General features: G+C 40.1%; 1 protein-coding gene and 1 pseudogene across 2 annotated transcripts; one reads left to right on the top strand and one right to left on the bottom strand.

Annotated features, from left to right (window-relative positions):
- Nucleotides 1-1635: 1635 nt before the first annotated feature.
- On the bottom strand, nt 1636-19056 carry HMGCS1 (3-hydroxy-3-methylglutaryl-CoA synthase 1). Of its 2 annotated transcripts, XM_037529281.2 has the most exons (11): nt 18985-19056; nt 14086-14146; nt 9435-9892; nt 9006-9131; nt 8263-8427; nt 7011-7176; nt 6099-6269; nt 5522-5628; nt 4604-4729; nt 4255-4415; nt 1636-3370 (listed from the first exon to the last, which is right to left on the bottom strand). In XM_037529281.2, the coding sequence occupies exons 3-11, from the start codon at nt 9880-9882 to the stop codon at nt 3281-3283; spliced, it is 1560 nt and encodes a 519-aa protein (XP_037385178.1). In that variant the 5' UTR covers nt 9883-9892; nt 14086-14146; nt 18985-19056; the 3' UTR covers nt 1636-3280. The 2 variants fall into 2 exon arrangements, with proteins under 2 accessions (XP_037385178.1, XP_037385177.1); XM_037529280.2 differs by lacking the exons at nt 14086-14146; nt 18985-19056 and adding an exon at nt 12989-13295.
- The window catches only part of LOC119260449 (myosin-IIIa-like), a 29269-nt pseudogene continuing 24296 nt past the window's right edge, over nt 17900-22872 (top strand).

The following is a 22872-nucleotide window of genomic DNA, read 5'->3' as shown; positions in this document are numbered from 1 at the left end:
TATTCTTCCTCAACCTCCACCCCGACATCTTCAAGATCTCCTAGTACACACACATTTTACACACACATTTCCCATTTCTGCAGTTCCCTTCAGTCTTAAAGCTATTTTCTCTCAGAGCTTGTATTTCTCTGCTCCCTCAGGCAGTGTTGAGAGCCCAGCAGGTTCAATGACCTTGGCCGTCAAACACCAAGATGCTTGACCTTGCAAGCCTCTATTTCACTTGTGGCCTTAGTAGGACCTTCAGGCAAGAAAGAACAGAGCAGCTTTCAACACTGCCAGGTTCATCCACCCTGTTGTTACTTAGGCCCCCAGGTCTTCCTATCAAGGCTCCCACTCTGGTAAGCAATTGTCCAATTGTCCGTACTGAGTTTTATCTCACAATTAGATTCTGGGCCTGTTTTGGGTAGTTGCCCCCTGTGGCAGGAGATAAGGCTCTCCTTAGCTCTTGCCTCAAAGGTTTTCTGGTTTTCTTGCTGTTGATATTTGGCTGACTTGAGCCTGTCATTTTTATCCAAAGCAGTTAATAAAACTAACTAAAGCCACAATCTTTATCATTGTCCCCATACAGTTCAAGTCCCTCAGGTACCACATGGTCCAAAATGTCATCTTCCACCTTCACTTCAGATGAAAGTCTTAGTAGTAATTGTGAGGTGGGACTTATCAGCCCCCGCTTACCAATTGCGCATTAGTGTTCTGTTGAAGTCATAACAAATTGCCACAAACTTACTGACTTAAAACAATACAGATTCACTCTCTGGCTGTTCAGTGAGGCAGAAAGCTGACTTGGATTTCCCTGAGCTATCATCTAGTGTTAACCTTAAACTTCCTCTCCCAATTAGTGTTCATGAAGATAAAAAACCAGGAAGTGAGGGGGAAAAAGTGCATCAATTGAGAAAGCACAAATTCTGTGAGGGAAGGAGAGCACTCTTAAAGGTCTTATTACTGGGCTCCTAGAATCTGTAGAAGTGACGTTAGGGAACACTGACCTTATTTTCTAAATGACAGAGAGATAGGAAGCCTGTCCGGAAAATAAATGGTTGCTAAGTACTGAATGTAGACAGGATATGACTAGTATTAGAAAGTAATCTGGTCAGATTACTAATTCATATAATCCTAAAAGTTGGTAGGGCTCTTCGGGATGATCTAGTCTAGTATCACTGCAAATACAAAAATTTTCTCTAGAAAGTCCCTGGGGAATACTAACAACATTTCACAATGAGGCTAGAGGTTTTAGCTGGTAGTAAGCAGTTCTATAGTGGCTGTAAAATTTACTTTTCTTTAATAGCCAACCTCTAATATTAGGTTGTTTTTAGAAAAACACAGAAAAACTTTCTAGTGGAGTTTATACATGCTTATCTCCCATGTTGGGAATTTTCTTTGAAGTGTAAGAACAATACTTTATCAATATAAATTCTTCCATACTAGATGAATATGCTCTTTGAGGGCAAGATGACATTGTAACCTTATTTCTGATTTAAGCAATCAAAGCCCCTTGCTTATATCAAGTTTTCAGGTGTCTAAAAAATAATGAATTAGTGAATGACCTGAAATGAAAGTCTTTATTTAAAAATAGCATGTTAGTCGATTTCTTGCCTAAATCGTTAGTTCAAGAGGGAAAAAGAATACTCCAATATTTGAAATATTTCTCAAATTTTATTCAAAGTTATTCACCTCACTGTTAAGAAGGTATACAGTTAATGCTCTGTGCCAATATTATTACTAGGCCTGCCCATTGCCGGCAATGGACTTTGAGAAAACCCACCTCCTGATACCCCAAAGTTAAATAATTTTTCAAAACATAACTAACTCCCAATACTTGCAAAAGTATTACATGCACCATTTCCCCATCAATTTTGAAATCTGAACTTACATTATTAATCTACATCAGTGGATGTTAAAATGAAGTCATTTTAACAAATTATGACTGTACAAATCAAAATGCTACTCGTTAATATTAGACAAGAGTATTTTACAAACACTACATTACATATTACCTTGCAATCTGCAACATTACATTTCATATTTGTGTGAGTTTATTTTAGATAACTGAAACTTCACAGAATCTAATTGCAAATAAAGTCTAAAAAAATTTAGTTCTGTACATTAGTTCCAACTATCGCTATTTTACAATCTATAAGGCTCATGTCATAGTTCAGCACCAAAAAGATCTACAAAACTAACCAGTCTTCTTAGTCATCCCATGTGATAATTCCTGTTAGTTTTTTTAAGGTGCTTTAAGAATCCTACCTCCAGGTCTTGAAGTAGAATTGTCTTTTTGGCTGGTCATACTATGTAAAAATTTCCTTTGTACTTTTAAATTTTTGTAGGATAAAAAAGGAGGGAAAGAATACTTAACACCGTGAATTTAGGTTGTCAGTCCTTAAGTTGAATTTGCAACACTAAGGCATCAGAAGTAACTTAATTATGCCCTGCCCATATCCTTGTTTAAAATTTTAAAAAGGCAGTCACAAAAAAATGCTTTATTTATTCTTCAAAATAAGGTGCAAAGAGGGATTACAACATAAACTTCCTCATATGCAGCTCTAATAACATCTCAATGTTGTTCAACATAATCCATCTTGAACTCATTCAGGAGCAGGCCCACAGCTACTTCCAGATTCCAACTGTTCTCTATATCAGAGATCTGCTCACTCATTACAGTAACTTTCCTCACTGCTAGCCTGGTTTTAAAGCAACATTCTGGTTTTCAGAACCATTGTTACCATCTCAAGTCTTTCTTCCTCTTCAGGATTTATAAATTTTAGACAAAGGGCCTATCTGTCTTGCCATCTTCATATGGGATTTGTGCATATCACATTTGAAGATCACATTCTCTAAACTAGAAACTTTTTTCAAAAATCACAGGTGCTTTCAGTAATCTAGTTTGTTCAAAGTATAAAATTTTTACATGTTTAAAAAAATTAAAATTGGAAACTCGTACTTCGCTTCTTTGTGCTAGAAGCACACAATTTATCATACCACATTGAAAAGCTAAACTTCATGCATACAAATCACCAGAGAGGTATGAAGTTTTACAAAGCCCTTAACATTCAAGTACATTAAGCGCTGGCTAGACCACAACAGGAAGCATGTTATAGCAAACTGAGCAGAGACTTTCCCAAGAACACTATAGTTTTCCAGGCTCCATGTCAGTCACATGAAATTTTAAGCAACATGAAATCCTTAAAAATTGTCCCCAGACATCCCATTCCCACAACCATTCCCACACACCCCCCACCCACCCCATCCACATGGAAGTCTTCCACCTCACAGAGTATTCTTAATGCTCCCCATTACTGATGACAGCTGCTTCAGGTTCTGCGGCTGTGGCAGGGAGTCTTGGCACTTTCTTAGCAGGACTTGGAATATGCTGAAATCAAAGAAAAAAAGTGTTGATTCCTTCAAGTTCAAAGGAATAACTGATAGAGGACTCCTTTGTAGAGGTTATGCTAAATATATTGTCTACATAACTTCATAGAAGGCACTAAATATCTACTCTATACCATATGGTGATTTATTATACAATTATCCAAATAGCAGGAGGCCCCAGAGATCCACCATACACAAGTGTCTTAGTTGTATTTGAAATTAAACACCAGTAGCTTGACTTGCTACCTAATTTGTATAAGAGTAAGAACCAAGACTATGCATTCACCACATTTGTGATGCGCAGATAAAATAACTTTGTGGTTTTTTTTCTTCTGAAGCCTGGCCATGATCCTGGTCAAGTCATTTAACTTCCTGTAGTCCTATCTCTAAAATGGGGGTAGTACCACTTAGCTCCTGTTGTTTTTATAAGGATTAAATTAGGAAATATATATAAAGTGCCTAGCATGTAACAGCAATTCAAATCATAGCCATTATTGTTACTTCTTGATAATTTGGAGATAAATTTGACGATGACTGAGAAGAGACGTGAGGGGCTCAACAGCTTGCCATTACATTATCTCTCACCAACACATAGCCCCCCAATGAACCTTCTTTCTAGATCAGACTTCCTTTAAGTTCTTATATACTATTAAGAAAACCTAGTATTTACTGTGCACTTTAACTGGGAGTGCAAAGCATACTATACAACTGGAAAATGCACAGCTGGAATCTAATCCCAGAGCCCCTGCTCTGAATCACACTGCTTTATTGACATTCCTTTAAGTTGCTAAATTTCAGTTAGAACCCCTAAAAGCCCTGAAATCTGAGGATGGAAATTTGTTACCCTGTCAAAACACAAGATCAAACATGATGAACTTCACTTACCTCAGTTGCTGTGCTTGAATGAACAAGTCCTACTCCTTCATCCAAAGTGTCATTTGGGGAGGGGCGTCGAGCATACGTTCTTCTGTGCTTTTCATCCACTCTAACTAGGTACCATGTTCCTTCAAAGAGTGACTCTATTGAGCTCTGGGGAATGTAGTTGACTAGGGAAAGGCAGAAAGTATGAAACATTATGATATAAAACTCATCTGGTAATATGACTAAAATTACATATTTCCCTTTAATTTTCACCAACATCAGGTCAGTACTGAGTAAAGCCTAGATATCCTTTTATTACATGTATTATATTTAATGTTGTTATAGCGTCCAGTACACAATTCAGTATGTTTACCCAGGTGATGAGTGTCCTCTCTGAGCTTCATGTTTTCAGCAAAGATATCTGGTGCCACACAAGTTCTTGAGTCAAGCCTTGATTTCAGATCACATAAACTTGCTGTTATTTTATCAAGAGCAGACCCTGAAACAGTAAATAATTTCAACATTATGAGGCTATCACATGCCCAAAAGAAGACTGAACAAAATTTTACCACTGGAAAACAAACTTTCATTTCTTTTAGCACTACCTCACTACCTGATGTTTAAAGATGCTATCTGACACAGCTTCCTATAACCTCCGACTAGACATCTGTTCAGTTATCAGCCAGCAGACAAGTTAGGAAACAGGCGGGATGTGAAACTATAAATGGCCTTCTATAGTGCATCCATGATACAGTTTTGAAGTAATGCCTTGTCTTCCCTCAGTTTTTCTCTATGTTTTTGTTCCTTCATACTCAGGAAGGCACACAGTTTCCCTAAATGTAGCTAAGACCACAGACCTATAAAATTAGATTACTTAGTATAAAAATCAAACCAAGTACAAATGATTTAGTATTAATCACATGTAATTAGACTCAGTCATTAGTGTGAAAACTCAAAAGCTGCCTGCATTAAATAGATGTTTCCCTTCTTCCACCTACATAGGCTTAATAATGAGGTAAGATTAAGTTACTTGTCATAGAAGGAAAAGTAAAATACTATGACATTAAAATATTCTTACGTTGATGTTTTCTGCCTCGGAAAAAAGAAAAGACAGTATTTTGACTTAGATATACTTCTGCCCTTAAGAGTAAGATCTGGCTATGCTGAAAGAAGCACTGAAGATTAAAATCTAATGATCTATGGGAGAGTCTAATGGCTGCTAGAAAAGCCCAGGGAAGCACCTCACTGAATAGGTTCTCAATACAGTCTTACTGGAAGACTCTGCATTTACCTGGTGTGGCATCTTGTGTAACTTTAATGGAGTAAAGAGTAGCAGCCAAACCAGAACCATAGGAGAATATTCCAATCCTCTTCCCTGCCAGCTGCTGAGGTGAGAACCTGGGCAGGGGGAAAAGAAAATACTGAAAAGTTAAACTGATCCCAAACTACAATGTCCAGGAAGTCATAAATTGGGGTAAAAATTCATCCTATAACCTTAAGGAGCTAATGTAAAGCTTTGCGATTACAGAAAGCATATTACAAACATTTTCAACTCTTTGGAAATAATGGGGCTTTATGAAAGTTACTATACCATAAAATAAGTGACTTTGTCAACCAGAGAACTGTGATTCAATTGTAGCTCAACAATAATAAAACCAGACAGCCAGTAAAGTCAATATTAAATTAAACGCCGTGGAATAGCTGTAGTCTGACCCCAAATATTCTTTGTCAATGATGACAATAGGATAGAGAGCCCAGAAATAAAATGTCATCCTGTGACCAATCACCAACATGCCTCATACCAGATTTGATCTAGAAATCTAACATCACCAAGTAAGGGGTGTTAAACAGTTGAAATTTATACTTACTGTCCTAGAAGAGAAGCAAGGGAACCATACACTGAAGATGTATACATATTTCCATTTTGATTTGATACAAGCAAAGATGCTTTTGTTTTCTGATTGAAGAGTTCAGAACTAGCCTTCATAAATGCCTTTTCCACATCTCTATCAAAGTAGGTATCTTCTAATTTAACATCCCTTAGAAAGATTTAGGGAAAAAAAGACAATTTTTCAGTGTTCAAAGACCATACCTTTATCTTAGATAGTGGGTCTATTATTCTAATCTATAAGTATATGGGTTTGTTTTCCCCCTCAGCATAAGTAGTAACATTGTAAGGGGACCACAAAACATTTGTACAGATATGTTCCTTTTACCCAAAGTTTTTCATAATCAAGTCTTGAGTCTAATAATCAACTTGCGTCTAGTGGGTTAATAAATTGGCTAAAGTTCTGACAACACAATATACTATTTCAAATCTGTACTGATGTCTAATTAGAGAACTCATCCTATTGTAGGAGTCAAATCTTAAAAGCTAAGAAGAATTTGATCAGCTGGAGAAGAGACACACAGGCAAGGAGAAACAGAATGAGTTAACAGGCATAGCCTGCTGGGAAAGTGAAAAAATGGTAAAAGGAATAAGACACAGACTTCAGTAGTGGCGGTGTGCAGGAGAGGTGTCAGGCTAGAGAGTCAGAAAGAGTTAATTTACTGCAGTAAATATGGGCACTTATAGGGTACTTATAGGGAGTAAAAGGGAGGAAACCAGAAAACCTGAGTTAAGAATTCACATAGGTAAACTACCACCTCGTTGTGACTCACTGATGACATACACAGATCTAACATTCTTTAGATTAAAATTTTCAGGCCTGAAGAAATAATTGTTTATCCAGATTTTAAAAAAAAGTTCTCATACAGAAAGAAATAAAAATTATTCTTACCCAAAGGCTTCTAGGCCACTATAGATACTATTTTTATCTCTGTTCTGGTCATTAAGGAAGTCATTCAGCAACATCCGAGCTAGAGATTTCTGAACCAGTTTACAATAGGGTGAGTGGAAGATCATGAAGTTAAAATCATTTAAGGTAAAATCTTTATCATTTCCCTCTGAAAGAGAAATAAAAAAAATTATGGAATTCATAGACGCCACTAACTTTTGCAATTTGATTTTAGAACTAGGATGTTTTTATTTCTTTAAGTAGCAATTAAAATAATACTTTGTAATGTAGTATCTCTGGTTTAAAATGCATGAGGACACTAGGGATAGAACAACAAAACGCTACTATATCACTGTTTTTCCACACTTCAGAGCTATAACCCATTGGTTGGTTGTTTACTTAATTTAGTGAGTCAAGGTGAGTGTTTTTCCATTTTAATAAGTGAAGAGTTTTTAGAAAATGAAACAGGATAATGTAGACAATAGAACACTGCATAACTTCCAGCATGGGTAATTAATTTTTTAACACTTTTGTTTAAATTTAGCACACTCAAGGAATGCAAACTGTACTTCTTACAGTGGGTCCTAATAAAAAAGCTAGAAAGTCACTGTGCTGCTGTTAGGGATGTATGACACTGCACTAAGTATAACACTTTACAGACTGCAAGAATGATTCTTATTCAGAGTCACTAGGTTTCTTAGTATCTGTTATTGAATATTATTTTTAACCCTCTTTCACAACCTACATAGGTTGTTTTCTGGACTATGGAAAAAGCATACTTTATATGACGCTATATGCTTTAAGAGCATTAATCCAGTTACTAGCCTTTTCAGTACCTCAAGAACTTATTTAGGGTTAAAGATGGAGATTAATGGTGACACTGAAAAAAGTAAATACTAATTCAGACTATGCAAGGATCACTTCAGTAATTTATTTTCATTAGTTTTCTCTGGATCACAGGAAAAAGTATCACTCAAAAGAGAAGTAAAATAGAAGTTACTTTCTTTTACCCTACTTTTGATTTTCTTACTGAGGGTAGGTTAAACTAAGTATTTTTTGCAGAGACATACTTCATTTCCAAAGTTTATCACTTTTCCTAAATTATACATTCCCAGAAACTACAGGAAAATGCTATTTATACGTGAAAAGAAATGGTTACAAGACACTAATGAAGGAGACCCATCAAGCAGTTTTTCACTGAAGACACCCATCACATTACATTGTCCTCAATAAATACGAAACAGACAAAACCCACCTTTCTGCCACTGGGCACGGATCTTTTTGCGGTAGACATAATAGCAGCGGTCTAAGGCATGGAGGTAACACTGTATGGAGAGCTTCCCATCTACTATAGGGTATTCAGAAAGCATATCAGGCTTGTAAAAGTCATAGGCATGTTGCATATGTGTCCCACGAAGACCTATTTGAATCAAAGAGAAAGATATTCATGTGTATCTGCTGCCTGACATTTGTATGTTAGTAAACTTACTGCATCATCTGGGGCTTTCTTAACTGTCTAGCTACTTCTCACCACCTGCAGTATAACCATCACAAGGTGAAGCTGATATATAATGAAAATGAAAAATGAAGAATATCCTCAGACATGTCTAAAATTCCTTTGACATATAACATCTTCCTGCAAGTTCCTACAAGTGCATGCAGGTTTCATAAATCTAACTAGGATTCAGTTCATTAGAGCAAATCTAACAGTTGCTCCTAATGAACTGAAAACAAATTAAACTTGCTACTTAATGTATGACTATGGGCAAGGTACTTGTTTAAGCTTTTAACTAAACCCATTTTACTTCTCTGTAAAATGAGGAGGACATCACTTGCCCCATATAACTGCCATGAAAAGTAAATATGATGACATATATGAGGCTCTTAGAAGGTAGTGTCTTCATTTAATGAACACTCAGTAAGTATGAGCTTGTTCCTATTTTCAAATTTCTCAGTGTCCTTTGCTAGAAAAAAAAACATGCTTTCCCAAACACTTACCTCGCTCAAAAATTAAAGGGGCATTTGGCCCAATCAACATAGCAACTGCTCCAACTCCACCTGTAGGTCTGGCATTTCCTGTGGCATATACAGCAATATCTCCTGCAACTACCAGGGCATACCGTCCTGAAAAATATTTTTTGTTAGTACACAAGAACACAATCAACACAGTAAATACTATATATATAAACTGAAGTGTTATATTTTCCCCAGACTCTGATTTCCCCGTTTCAGAAAATGTTCTAAAATTTTGCTAGTTTTGTCCTACATGATAAAAATAACCAACATAATTCAGGTCAATTGAAAGTCATAGCTACCTGAATTTATTCAAACAAATATAACTGGTAAAGTTTGCACCTGGCAATAATTAAAAGGTCATTTGTGTCTGTTCATCCAGCAGAGTCTCTGAAATAGAGGCACAAAACATACCATCCCAAGAGCTGGACTCAATCCAGTTAATAGCATTGAAGACAGCCGCTGTGCCTCCGTAGCATGCGTTAGTTGTATCTATTCCTTCTATGTCTGTATTCCCAGACTCCTCAAAGAGCTGCATCAAATTAGTCTTCACTGACTTTGATTTGTCGATGATTGTCTCTGTTCCAACTTCTAGCCGTCCGATGCAATCATAGGAAAGGCTGTGTCTCTCCATAAGATTCTGAACCACAGTCATGCAGAGAGAGTTGATATCTTCTCTATCTGTGCAGAAGCCCATCTTGGCCTGGCCCAAGCCAATAGTGTACTTTCCAGCATCTACACCATCGTATTTTTCCAGCTCCACTTGATCAACATATTGAGAAGGAAAATAGATCTCAAGGGCAACAATTCCCACATCTTTTGGCCAGCAGGCTTCTGCATTCAAAGGAAGTGACCCAGGCATGGTGAAAGAGCTTTAGGGAGACAAAAAGAAAACACACTATTTTAGATTGTAAGTTTCAGATTTTCAAGTTCAAACTTGAGACACTGAGCATTCAACTATCACCTGAAATATTAGTTTCTAAGTTTAATATACTTAGGCAGTCAATTTTAATATGTGGAAGTATCAATTACAGTAAAATAGAATATCATGGTATTCAAAACTAGACATTAGATTTCAAACATGATTATTAGAGGGAAAGAAAACTCAAAATTCTTCTGTATTACAAAGAAGAAGAGAGAAACAAGGACAATTTGGACGATATATCATAATTCGAGGACCTAATCTAGGTTACCCAAAAATATTTAAATAAGTCACTCATTCATGACAGATACACTGATTATTCACAGACCAAACAGGACTTGAGAAATGGTTAAAATAATATTGCATACCTTACCAATCTAAACAGTCCTAGCATGAAGAAAAGCCACAATACAGAAATCAAGCCCATTTATACAGGCCTGTGATTTTCACCCTTTTTTTAAATGCACTAAAAAGTTGGCACTATTGCTGCACTGTAAAGACTTCAGTAGTGTCTGTATTTACTAATAGTAACATTCTAGCCACTCAAGATCATACAGACCCAAGGGCAAGCTGAAAACCTGACCAGAGCCTCAATTTCTGTAGTGACTATATTAATTGGGAAGAGGGAAAAATATTCTACATATTTCAAACAGAGAAGAATATATCACAGGGAAATGGATATAACTTGCTGACTTGGATAGGGGAGTGAAAGGAGGAAAGGAGTTAATTCAGATCCCAGGAGTCCACATTCCGACTGATGATGTGAAGTTACCAGCACCAGCACCTGTTAAGGGCTGGAACCCGGAGAGTCACACGTCCCACTGATGCTTGCCATGGACTAAAACAAGATGGCTATATTTTATCCCACCTCTACTCTTGCGTGTGTACTTCGATCAGCAGTTTAACCAGCATCCAGCTGATACAGGAGAGAATTATAATTGTCAGACATGGGAGAGAGGCACAGCCACATAGTCTTAGAGAAATATTTCCACATCTATACTACTACAACTCAATTTTATCCTCAGGCATCACACAATCAGATGGTCATGTTTAGGTGGCAGAATTTCAGCTGTTTATTGACCTAAAGGTCTTTTATGTAACTTGTCCTCTGCTAGTATGCAAACTCTGGTATAGTATTAGGTAGCATGCAATTAAAAACTATTGCTTCAGTGAGTTGTTAATTATTGAAATCTGGGGAGAATATCTAAAGCAGAAAGTCTGTCCTTAAATCATGAAATATACCCTTTGCCTGTAAGTCATCAAATTATGAGTATAGTAAAGGCTATCTAATAAACAGAAATGTAACCCCAAAATCAAAGTTAAAGATCATAAGGAATACTAGTTGAATTTTCTTTTTAACATAAGAATCTTATTCATTATTCATCCAAATAATGGTATCTTACATCCCAAACCCTTGTGGTAAGTTTCACAGGTATTTATTCTCTCAAATATGCACTGTCTTGTGGGATGATAAGACACAAACACATAATAATAGACAGGTGAGGGCCTCCTTGGTGGCGCAAGGGGTTAAGCAACGCACTATGAAGCAATCCCCGAAGGCTCTGCAGCATGAGTTCGATCCCTGGCTTGCCAGGGAGCAACCCACATGGCGAGGCAAACCTCTCCTGTCTTGTATGCATAAATAAATAAATCTTTAAAAAAAAAATAGGTGAAGCAGTCATATTGTGTAACAGAGAACTACCTAACTAAGTGTGGTGGCAATGGCAAGAATCAGGAAAACTTCTTGGTTACTGCTGCCTGGCATTAAGTCTTAGGAATGAAAATGAGTAATCACTAAAGCTCTATACAAGCACATGGTGGTACAATTTCAACAGGGCGGACATCATACAAACAAAGGCACACTACAAGGAACCATGAAATGTGATACTGATTTACTGAAATGAAATGTGAGGCCCGGTTAATAGGGATGGTCAGGTAATAGAAGTTCTGATATACTGAGGCTAGGGAGCTTCAACTTTATCATAAAGACATTAAGAAGCCATGGAAAGAATTTTAAACAGGAATAACATGGTCACAGTATTCAGTGTTATTCAAACTCTAGGATCTCTAGGATCATTTAGTGGAAGGCAAACAACATTCTTTTTAATGAAATAGAAAAAAATAAAAAAATAACAGCTTGCATGTACATAGTTAATGTAAGATTTTTTTCCCCCTGAAATATTTGATTTATTCACACATATCTCCGGTTGCCATATAAAGTATTTCTTACTAAGGATCACAAAATAGTTTGAGACTCACTGTTCTACATTGTCACTGGTGCTACATGAATGGATTTGAGTTAGTAAATTGATACAGCAGTCTACATAAAACACAGCCATGAACTAGAGCAATTCTACATGCGAGGTGAAGGACAGCTTCAAAAAAATACAGAAGCAAAAAACTGGCAGAAACTGTGATGGAACAGAAGTGTTTAGGATGACTCCCAGACTTCCAGTCTCAACTATTTAGGACTCCACAAGCTCATGGTCAGATACACCTAAGGGGACAGAGAAGCACTTTTCCCCTCTCACACAAACCTGCCAGTTTTATGATAACCTAAACTTGGTGGCCACTTTTGCTACAATGAAATTAAAGACATGAAGAGATCATCTAATATTATCAGGCAGATTCTAAGTTTACAATAAAATAAGATTAAGTCCTCTGCATAGTCCACAGGGGGGGGAGGGGAAGCTTTCAACTAGTGTCTTTTGTTTTTTAAGAGAAGGATCAGTCCAGAAATCCCTTTCTGACACTCTAAGTCAGCGAGGCAGAACTAGAAGAAATGACCAATCTTTCCCATAAGGTTAACCTTTGAATTCTTTTCAACTCTTTAAACTGCTCTAAAAGTGCTAAGGGCAGTGAAATTCTTCCTGCTTACCCCAACAGCTTGCAATGCTTTTCAAAATAAAATGGACAAGTAGATACAATCTTCTGAGGGTATAAACCAGTTTGTAAAAAGTATAATACTAGGTTTCAATTCCAGAATTAATTGATATTTACCATAACCTGACGAGTTCTAATCAGTTCCTTGTAGTATGGTACTTACAATATAAGATGTAACTCTGTAAACCTTCCAACAAGAAAGTACCAACAGAAAACTCAAGTCTTTTCTCCTAAAATGAAGGTTCACCCATCTCTGGTGAACAAAAGGAGCTCCAGGTCCTATTTGCTAAGCACGAAGATAAGGAAGCCTTGTTAACACTTTCAGACTGGCTCCTGTCTGTGACGCAAAAGGAGCCCATATGATCACAGAGAATCATATGATCACTGTGAATGAAAGAGGACTGGAAAAAAGGGCTGGGGGGTAGGCAGGGAAATCAGCTGAGTTGACTTCAAGGACAGTCCTGAGAGAGCTCCTCAGAGAAAGGGAGGGGCACATCATCAGTCCCCAGGACTATGATGTCAGTCTCCTAAGTGAGCTCTCTGCCTCCTCTCCCCCTGATCCTAGGTAATCTTTACAAAAATGCACATCTGACTTTTGTCAAGGTACTATCGAAAATGATTCCATCATTTTACCGATTTAAACCATTTTACTATTTAAAATGATTCCAAGCATGTGAAGAGCAGGAACTGTGTCTTATTCATCTTTGTGTCCCTAGTTGTTAAATAAATAAAATCCTACTAGCCCTCCTATCTAAAATCACTAACAACCATGGAAATCTTCATACTGTGACACATGTGCATATACTGCCCGCTCCCCCAAGACAGAATCTTAAGAACCGAGTTCCATGGCAATACAAGAAAGTAATGGCTGCAAATAATGTGATTATTGGCTCACTTACAATCACTGTCCAATCTTACATAATGGTAAACATTCATCCATTGCTGATGTGTCTTTTGAAGCTATAATTTAAAAAGCACTAACTGCATACACGGTTACCTATGATTATTTCCGATTAAGCAATTCATTTAGTTACATCTTATTATCTAGATTTTTTCCTCTTATTTGTGAACACTGATTTTTAAAAGTAGATTCTAGATTCTAAATAGTCTAAACATACAAAATGAACCTCCGGAAGCATTATGGTAATAATAGTATTTAAAGATACAGAATAACCCTGTAAAGGGTTTTATGAATGTGTGGTACATACAAATGGTTATTTGCCCAAGGATAAAAGTTAAATTTCCACTTTCTTGCCATACCTGTTTGAGGGATAAAGAACTGCAGTCTCCAGGTCTGTCACTCTGTTTCCTCCTTCAGGCACTAGGGATTTCAAATAAGAACTTCTTTTAAAGTCATAAATCACCATGCAAATTCACATAAAATGACTCCAAAGTGAATTAAACATTTCCTTATTCCATTACATTATTTAGGATAGAATTTGACTTCCCTTAGGGGAAAAAAACGTGTAAGGTCATATTACTGGTTGATGGTTTATACCAATAATGATTCTAGGATAGTTACAATCTTTACTAAATTTAGGTTTTCAAGAATTGGGAGAAATGAATATAAGTAAGTTGTATCAGGCTAGCAAATTTCTAATGTAAAGAGACACATTCAAGAACTTGCTCCACACTTAGGAGCTCGCAGCTTTAAAAATTTGTCTCTTTGAACCTCAGTATCCTATGTGTTAAATAAATGTGCCCTCCTGGTTTATTGTGAAGGATCATTATGGGAATAAAGCTTTGTAATGTAAAGCAGCCATTCACCATTATCCTAGTTCTTCATATCCCCCCCCCAAAATACATATATATTTCTAGCAAAATCATCTTCACTTATTTAATCTTATGCTCCTATTTTTTAACAGAGCAACCTTCACATTCCCCACTCGTTTAGAAAGTGATTTTCCCCATAGTGCTTACACTAAAGCTAACTAAACATTTTAATCTAAAAGCTAACTAAAGATTTATTTATTTTAAAGATTTATTTATTTATTTATTTATTTATTCATTTATTCATTTATTTATACATACATACATACATACATACATACAAACAAGCACCGGGTACAGTCAGAAGCAGGGGAGGGTGAGAGAATTCACCAGAGCCAGAGGGGAGAGCAGAGCAGGCAGAATGACGAAGTACACTGTTGAGGGGAGCAGCGGATGGCAGGAGAGGTCTGCGGGCCTCGAACGGTGCCCTTATCATCATTTAAATTATGTGGAAATACTATGTAAAGGTGACTCTCTTTAATCCATTTTCTTTAACCTAATTGTACTCAAGGCAACGCAACAGTTCCTGCATATCACACAAGCAAACACAATTTCCTTTGATCTCTAATTATTGGCAAATTTAGCTCTTGCATGATTATATTCAGAAACTACTTAGTAAAGCTCTCTTTCACCTGATTAGATCACTTAAGTGCTTGACTACACTTCCTTTTATTTAAGTTTACCCTTTCCCTCCTGAAAAAAGAAATCCTGCTTCTTAGGAAGATTACCACATTCCAGAAAACCTCTTTGATTACAGAATTAGATGTACATTTTGAGAAAATAAGCTACATTTGGTTCTTTATTGCCTCAAATTTTGCTTTTGTAGTCTGAAAATTTAAGCAGACCACAGGAACCACTTCTTACTGATGGGAAAAGACATGCTTCTTTCTCTACCTTGAGACTATTTAACTTAGCAGTTTCTTGAAATCACGTATGTATGGGACACAATTTGTGTCAAAGTAATTTCTCCTGAATTGCAAACATTTCCTCTTTTAATTCTGACTATTTAAATTGGAGAAAGAACACTGCCAAAGTCTCAAGCTGGCCATCAGCTCATCCCAAACAAATTTTCTCAGAGCAAATGCATTGACTCACAAGTGGCTGGGCAGGTTACCTACAAAGCATGTTTGGAGACTCATGATCAACGTAATGTAGGCATTTCTGGTTTGGTAAAGATTAAAACTGAAGAATGGTGACTCTGCCTAGGGCCGACAAATGCTTTCTTCTGGGGTTCATCCAGTGTTCTGAATCCCTCCATCTGTCTCCCTATTTAGCCCTGATTCAAACAAGTGGCAGGAATTCCTCCAATGCACATTTTAGTTCATGACAAACTACAAACTGCTGATTTTTAACACTGTTATAGGAGAGAAATCCAGGAGACTAAGGAGCTGACAACCTTCCTCCTTAAGAGCAAGCAAGCCAAACTACTGTTTCTACTCATATTTTGAAACCCTGTTCTAGGCTACCTTTTCCAGAGGGGTTTCCTAGAGTTTTCTAATGGGGGCCCTGCACTTCTACAGCAGGTAGTCATTCACACCAAAGTCTTCAAAGTCTGCTCTCAATGGAAAACTACTTATGGATAATCTGTTTATCTACACTGGATTTCTAGACTTTTACTGGGAGAATGGCTATAGTTTGATTCCTTTGAGATTCATGTAAGATCATGGAGTAAACGATCCTCAATTGCCTGAATTTGGAAATTACATTTTAAGACTCAAAGGGCAATCTTTTGAGTTCAAGTACTTGCTCTAGTTCTCATTAATACTTTTTTTTTTAAGATTTATTTATTTATGCATACAAGAGTTGGGGTACAGGCCAGAGATGTGGGGGGTGAGAGGATCCACCAGAGACAGAGTGGGTAACAGAACAGGCAGACTGACTGAAATACATTGCTGAGGGGAGCAGTGGGCGAGACAGGAGAGGTCTCCCTTGCCATGTGGGTTTCTCCGTTGCTGGCTGGGGACAGAACTCGCTGCAGAGGCTATGGATTGCTTCACAGTACGGTACTTAACCCCCTTGTGACACCAGGGAGACCAATATGTTCTTTTTGCTATCACTTTTATGATAACTTGCAGCACCAAATAGTGTCCAGAAATTTAGGAAAATGTTTTCTATTGCTGCTATTCAAAGCAAATGATAAGTTTCAATTGTTTCCAAATCCTAACCTGAAAAATGTAAGACATCCAAATGAAATTGGAAGAACATTTGTTGGTCTTACAATCATTTCTACATGCACACATCCCCAACCACAAACCTGAAAGATGAAGACCGTAGGACTCCTCTATTGCTCTGACTATGACAGACAGCAAGACAGCAGCACCATGAGCCAAGCATGATGATGAGTAAATTAAGAATCGAGTCCAAACATCCTCCCATTACATTGGGTAACATGTTTCTCAATTTTTTTAAATCTTTATCACCTTCTTGAGAAACCTAAGAATACCCCACAGATATCCCACTCTTCTGTGACTTTTGGTTCTTTAGTAACCCAGCATAAAATTGTAAGACTTTATATTCCTTTCCAAAGGAAACTAGAGATTCTGACACTGAGCCCCATCAATCGCCTCCCTCTACAACCTCAGTCGCCTCTCCCCACATTTAGTCCCACTGGATTATGTTTCTAAGTAATTCTAGGGTAGGCAATACACATTACGTCATTATCAAGGTTCTTAGTTTTCTGTGAGAAAAACTATCAAAAATCTCAATCAAAAATCTCAAAATCAACCCCACAGTTACAAGAAACAAGACATAAAAGCACTCTGGAGAAATATTTAAAAAAACAAACAAGAATCAAAAGTAAGGTCCAGAATTAGCCTACTAGATGCCCTGGCCTTCTATGGCCTAGAACATAATATCCTTTTTAACTTCCCATCAGAAACACTTCTGAGAAGTTACTAACTAGTCTTGAATAAGGCGGGACTTACTAAGTTAGGAGAGGGAGACCTACAAAGGTTAGTCTTTTCCCCTCCCATTAGATATGCTATCCCTGCCTCCTGTTCCACACAAAAGTAACTGAAATGTAAAAAATAAAAGTTTTGATTAATGAAAGAACACAAACTGCTAGCTGTTTCAAGCTGCAAAGAATTATTTGGCACAGATACACATTGAAGCCTTTCAATTTCTTATCTGTGCAACACAAGTCCAAACTCCCTCTCAGAAGGAAAAAATCTGGTAACTTTTTGAGCACTTCTACTCATCTTCTTTTTGCCATTTATCCTGCCATTGTTTTCTGAGTCATCCCTGAAATACAGCAAATGTTACTTAGTAGCAGCCAGATCACATCATCCTACTGCGATGCCAGAGCATGGCAGGAGGAAGAGCTGTAGCAGAGGTGAGCAGTGAAGGAAGTGATGCCCTGAAGTTAGGGCCACAGGGCGAGCAAGACAAACAGGGACAACCTCACATCACCTCATTACACGTTGTACAAAACCCTCCTGAGTGGAATGAGAGTAATCCTTGCTCTACCACTGGTCAAGGCAAGACACGCTTTTTCAAAGACTCCAGATACCTGGCTTTAAAATGCATTTGGCTTAGCCCAAAACCTACTGTGTGTGAAGGCCAGGGGGATGGATACCTGTCATTACAACATCATTATCAGGTCAGGCTGATAATGGTCCTGAAACTGTCAGCAAGAGGGAGGAAAGGCATTTTAGAACACACACACACACACACACAAAACCCTTCTTTTTTTTTTTTTTTTAATGGGCATAAAACATGGAGAGGCGTGAAAGGTGGGAGGCAGGCATCTGTGATATCTGAAGCAAGCAAAGACCGAGGCAGTAAAGACCAAGTGCTCAGGTTAAATCACGGCTGTGATGCTTGCTCACATCTGATCTAGGGAAGGAAAGCTTTGCTGCCCACCTCGCTTCCTCCCATCAATTCTCTAAATGTGGCATCAGGACACACCCCCTGCCAACCTCAAAGCTTCCACCAAAGAGTGATTTTCCCCATACTTGGGCACCCCCTCAAGCCCAGACTCCAGGAACGCCCTGGCAGTGCAGCCCCGTTCTGGCCCCTTCAGATGACACCTCCCTCGCCCGCACCCCGCTCCGAGCCCCCTCCCGAGCCCCCCCAGGCCCTGGCACCCCCAGGCCCTGGCACCCCCAGCCCCTGGCAGGCCGTGCCATTAGAACCCTAGCCTTCAACGCCCTTTCAACCTCTCCCTTCCGAGGCCTGCCGGCCACGCCAGCGCCCTCGGCCCCGCTCAGCTGCGGTGGCCCCGGGCAGGCGAGGCCCCCGCACGGCCCCGCTCCCCAGGCCAAGGCCACGCCTCCGCGCCGACCCGGCCCGCGGGTCCCCTCGGGCCTAGTCAAGGACACCGCCTCCGCCCAGCCCTCAGCCAGCCCGCGGCCCCGGGGCCCGCGCTCCCGCTCTGTGCAAGGGACTCACCCGAAGGCGACCGGGCGGCGGCCGGGAGAGCCAGAGAGCCACGGAGGCAGGCACAGGACGCGGCTCCCTCCCTCCGCCACAGGCTTTATAGCCCCGACCCACCCGACTCCGGCTCGGCCGGGAGCCGGTGGGAGGCGGGACCGTGGCTGTGTCAGCCAATCGCAGCCGGCGAAGCCGCCCGACGGCGCCCGTCCCCCCGCCGGCTTTCTACCAATCGGAAGAAAGCAGGAGGCGGGCCCTAGCCTGGGCTTTCCCTCGCGGCTGGGGGCGGAGGGAGAGGGCGGGGACAAAGTCAGAGCGCCGAGGGAGTGGGGTGAGAGAGTGACGTGCGGTGGCCCGAGAGCCCGTCGGCCAATGACAGAGCGGCGAGAGACGACGAGAACCAATAGGAGCGGAGTGAGAGGTTCTCTGACCAATGGGAGCCCAGTGAGTGGAGACGGGGGCCAATGAGGACTCCGCGTCCCACCACTGGGGAGAGATGGTCAAGGATGGGAGGCAAGTTGGTCCCCACTTGAGAGTCTGTCGGGTTGCCTAGCAACCGGAGCTGGGCTTCACCTGTAAGGCTTCTGGAATGCTTGATTTGAATTCAGCGTTAACGTTTTCAAGTTCCCAGAGCAGCCGCGTGTGCCCGCATTACAAGTTGGAGCAGAATAGGACACCAGAATTTGTAAACCTATAAATAGTCTAAATAGCCGATTTGTAAAAACCCAGTATTTTCACCGCTTCAACTACCTTGCATTTTTAAGCGCGTATTTTTGGGCAAATAAGATGATTTGGGGCTAGACACCAGCGAGGAAGGCAAGGGGCTGTGAGCAGAGGACTTGATCCTGACCTGTAGCATTTTTGCCAGCCCATGCACTGGGCAAGGAGCTCCTTCTGGCCCATTCCTTATCTGCTGAGCTTATTATGTGATAGATGCCAAAGAAAAAGGTGGTGAAAGATGGTCCTCTCTACCGCCAAACCGGAGAATAAGGATTGCCTGGCTCCCCCAGAAAATAGAGAAGCAATTCAAGCTGGAGGAAATCACTGAAACATTTAGGGGAATCCAAAGGAGGACAATTATGGTCTTAAGTTAGACTTTGTTTCAGGTTCCTCCTCAGTTAGAGAATTGGTAATTCATAGCTTTGGTGGAAGATAAGGAGAAGTTCAGTGTTTGTACCTCTTCTCTTCTCGGTTTTATTACCACCCAGGAACTCTGTTTGATAAGGGGTGGTCCTTGATGATTCTGTGCACCACACAACTTTTGTTATGTGAAATTAAATAAAAAAAAAGATTTATTTACACATACAAGAACTGGGGCACAGGCCAGAGTTGCTGGGGGGGTGAGAGGATTCACCAGAGATAGAGTGGGGAACAGAACAGGTGCATCCACTGAAATACACTGCTGAGGGGAGCAGAGGCAAGACAGGAGAGGTCTGCTGTTCCGTGTGGGTCACCTCCCTGGCAGCCCAGGATAGAACTGGTGCTGCAGAGGCTGCAGACAGCTTCACAGTGCTGTGCTTAACTCCTTGTGCCACCAGGGAGGCCCTATGTGAAATTTATTATCCACTATCCATGCTAACCTAGTATGAGGCATTCTTGTAACAGGGTGGTCCCCAGGAAAGGGGGAGGTTCCCTGCCCCACCCAAGGGAGGGTGGAGCTGAGCAGGAAGAGGAGAAGCTGCAGAAGAGACTGAGGAAGGAAGCAGGATGGAGCCAGGAGACCTGGAAGAGGCGCATGGAGCCTAGAGACACGTGAAGAAACTGTGCTTGTCTTTTGGTCATGGACTGGGTGACACAGATGTGGGTGAGACCCGTGGGGAGGTGACAATGGCAGCTTTTATCTTGATGTTGATTTTGCTCTTTTCCTTCCGGACTTGTCCGGTTGTTTGTGACCCTTTTCTGTGGGTCCCCACTGGAAGATGCTTTAGACTTTTAGCAGGCTTTGGGGCCTTGTTCTGGGCCGATCCCATATGGATGGACTTTTACCCACGAGGGGATGGGTAACTTTGGGTGCTTCATTTAGAAACTAGATTCTTTGCCTTTCCTGTATTGTTTCCTAGTTTTATTAAAGTTCCTTCCCATTAAAGTCTCCTATGTTTTGTGTTGATGCGGCGGATGGCAGAACCCATTTAGAATAGGCAGGTTTGCGGGGTTTTGGGCTGCCCCTCTCCCTGTCCTATAACATTCTCAGCAGCAAAGTGGCAAAAATATCAGAAATGGAACCACTGGGAAGTGGTGGGACAGACCATTCAATAATGGTCATCAGTCCACACTGTTGCTCATTCTGTTCCAGAACGAATGTCATTTCCTTCATAAAGTAACTAGCTGATAAAGAGAGAGATGTTGCCTAATTGAGATCAACAGCAATTTAGAGGGGTGAATTAAACATTCTGGGCATATTAGGAGCATTGAAAGGCAGAAAAGGCAAACACAAGAAAAAAAGATACATCTCCTCCTTTGGAAAGGAATAGCAAATCATTGCAGTTTTAGGAGTGTTCAATAAGAAATGATTAGCCAGATAGTCGTGAGGATTATCATCTTGCACAACAGGAAATTTCCACAAGGCACAGTGTGTCTTTTTGATCAAATTATTTTTCAATTAAGCAAAGTGGGCATGATGATTGATTATTGGGAGACTGCAATGCACAATGGAATCAGTTAGCAATTCATTATAAAATAGGCCTTTGAAATTTGGTGAAATATAATAGTAGGTTTATCCCAAGCTCTGCAAATATTAGCCAAGGTCCATGCAATTGAGGACAAAGTATCCCTGACTATACAAATATCAGCCAAAACCCACGCAATTTGAAGGACAAAGAGTACAAATATTTATTTGGGGAGGTCAAGAACTGTAAATGCTGTATCAAAGCTAAAATATAAAGTATTGTCCTGTTCTACTTTTTAAAGATTTATTTATTGGGCCTCCCCAGTGGCGCAGCCGGTAAAGCGCAGCTCTGTGAAGCTGTCCACAGCCTCTGCAGCGCTGGTTCGATTCCCAGCCAGCCAGGGAGAGTCCCATATGGCGCGGCAGACCTCTCCTGTCTCACCTGCTGCTCCCCTCAGCAGTGTATTTCAGTCCTTCTGCCTGTTCTGCTTCCTGCTCTGTCTCTGGTGAATTCTCTCACCCTCCCATGCTTCTGGTCTGTACCCCAGTGCTTGTATAAATAAATAAATCTTAAAATAAATAAACAAACAAATAAATATTTATTTATTTATTTATGCACACAAGAACTGGGGTACAGGCCAGAGGTGTGGGGGGGTGGGTGAGAGGATTCACTAGAGACAGAGTAGGAAACAGAACAGGTGGATCTACTGAAGTACACTGCTGAGGTGAGTAGCAGGCAAGTCAGGAGAGTCTGCTGCACCATGTGGGTCACCTCCCTCACCCAGGATCAAACTCGTGCTGCAGTGGCTGGCGATAGCTTGATAGTGCTGAGATTTAACCCCTTGTGCCGTCTCCCAGCAAAACCCCTCAACCTTGCCAGAATTTCAGCTGTTTCCTCTCCATAACTTGGGGGCCTTCTGTAATCCTTCCCCACAACTTGGGAGGGACCTGAGGGCCCTGTCCCTAGTTGACTGAGCAGTGACACTACTACCCCACAGTGACAACCCTGGGTTTCCAGGGAGATATTCTCCTCTCTTAGAACCACCATCCCTACCTTTACCCCCTCCAAGAGTTCTTAATGGGAAGTTGATTGAAAACCCTCTGATTAACATTCCCTCCACAAGAATCCAATATTGTTTCCAACTGCACCCCTCTAGAGTTTTGCCTCTTCCCCTTCCTCTTTCCCATCTCACCCATGAAGAAGTTACTATTATGGGAGGATGCAAGAAAGGTATTTTATTTATAACACAATTAACAGTTACAGTGTAGGTTAAGTGCTACCCAAAGAAGCATATACCTAA

This window comes from Talpa occidentalis, unplaced genomic scaffold (assembly GCF_014898055.3).
Source record: "Talpa occidentalis isolate TD23 unplaced genomic scaffold, MPIMG_talOcc4v2.1 talOcc4.6, whole genome shotgun sequence".
Lineage (NCBI taxonomy): Eukaryota > Metazoa > Chordata > Mammalia > Eulipotyphla > Talpidae > Talpa > Talpa occidentalis.
Note: the sequence above shows the minus strand (reverse complement) of the source record. Positions and strands in the feature narration are given on the sequence as shown.

Coding starts and splice junctions, on each gene's coding strand:
- HMGCS1 (XM_037529281.2), bottom strand. CDS start 9,882: ATGCCTGGGTCACTTCCTTTGAATGCAGAAGCCTGCTGGCCAAAAGAT. Junction 5,629..6,098: donor CTTGCTTCTCTTCTAGGACA/GTAAGTATAAAT, acceptor CCCCCTGCCCAG/GTTCTCACCTCAGCAGCTGG. Junction 3,371..4,254: donor ATTCAAGCACAGCAACTGAG/GTAAGTGAAGTT, acceptor CTTTGATTTCAG/CATATTCCAAGTCCTGCTAA.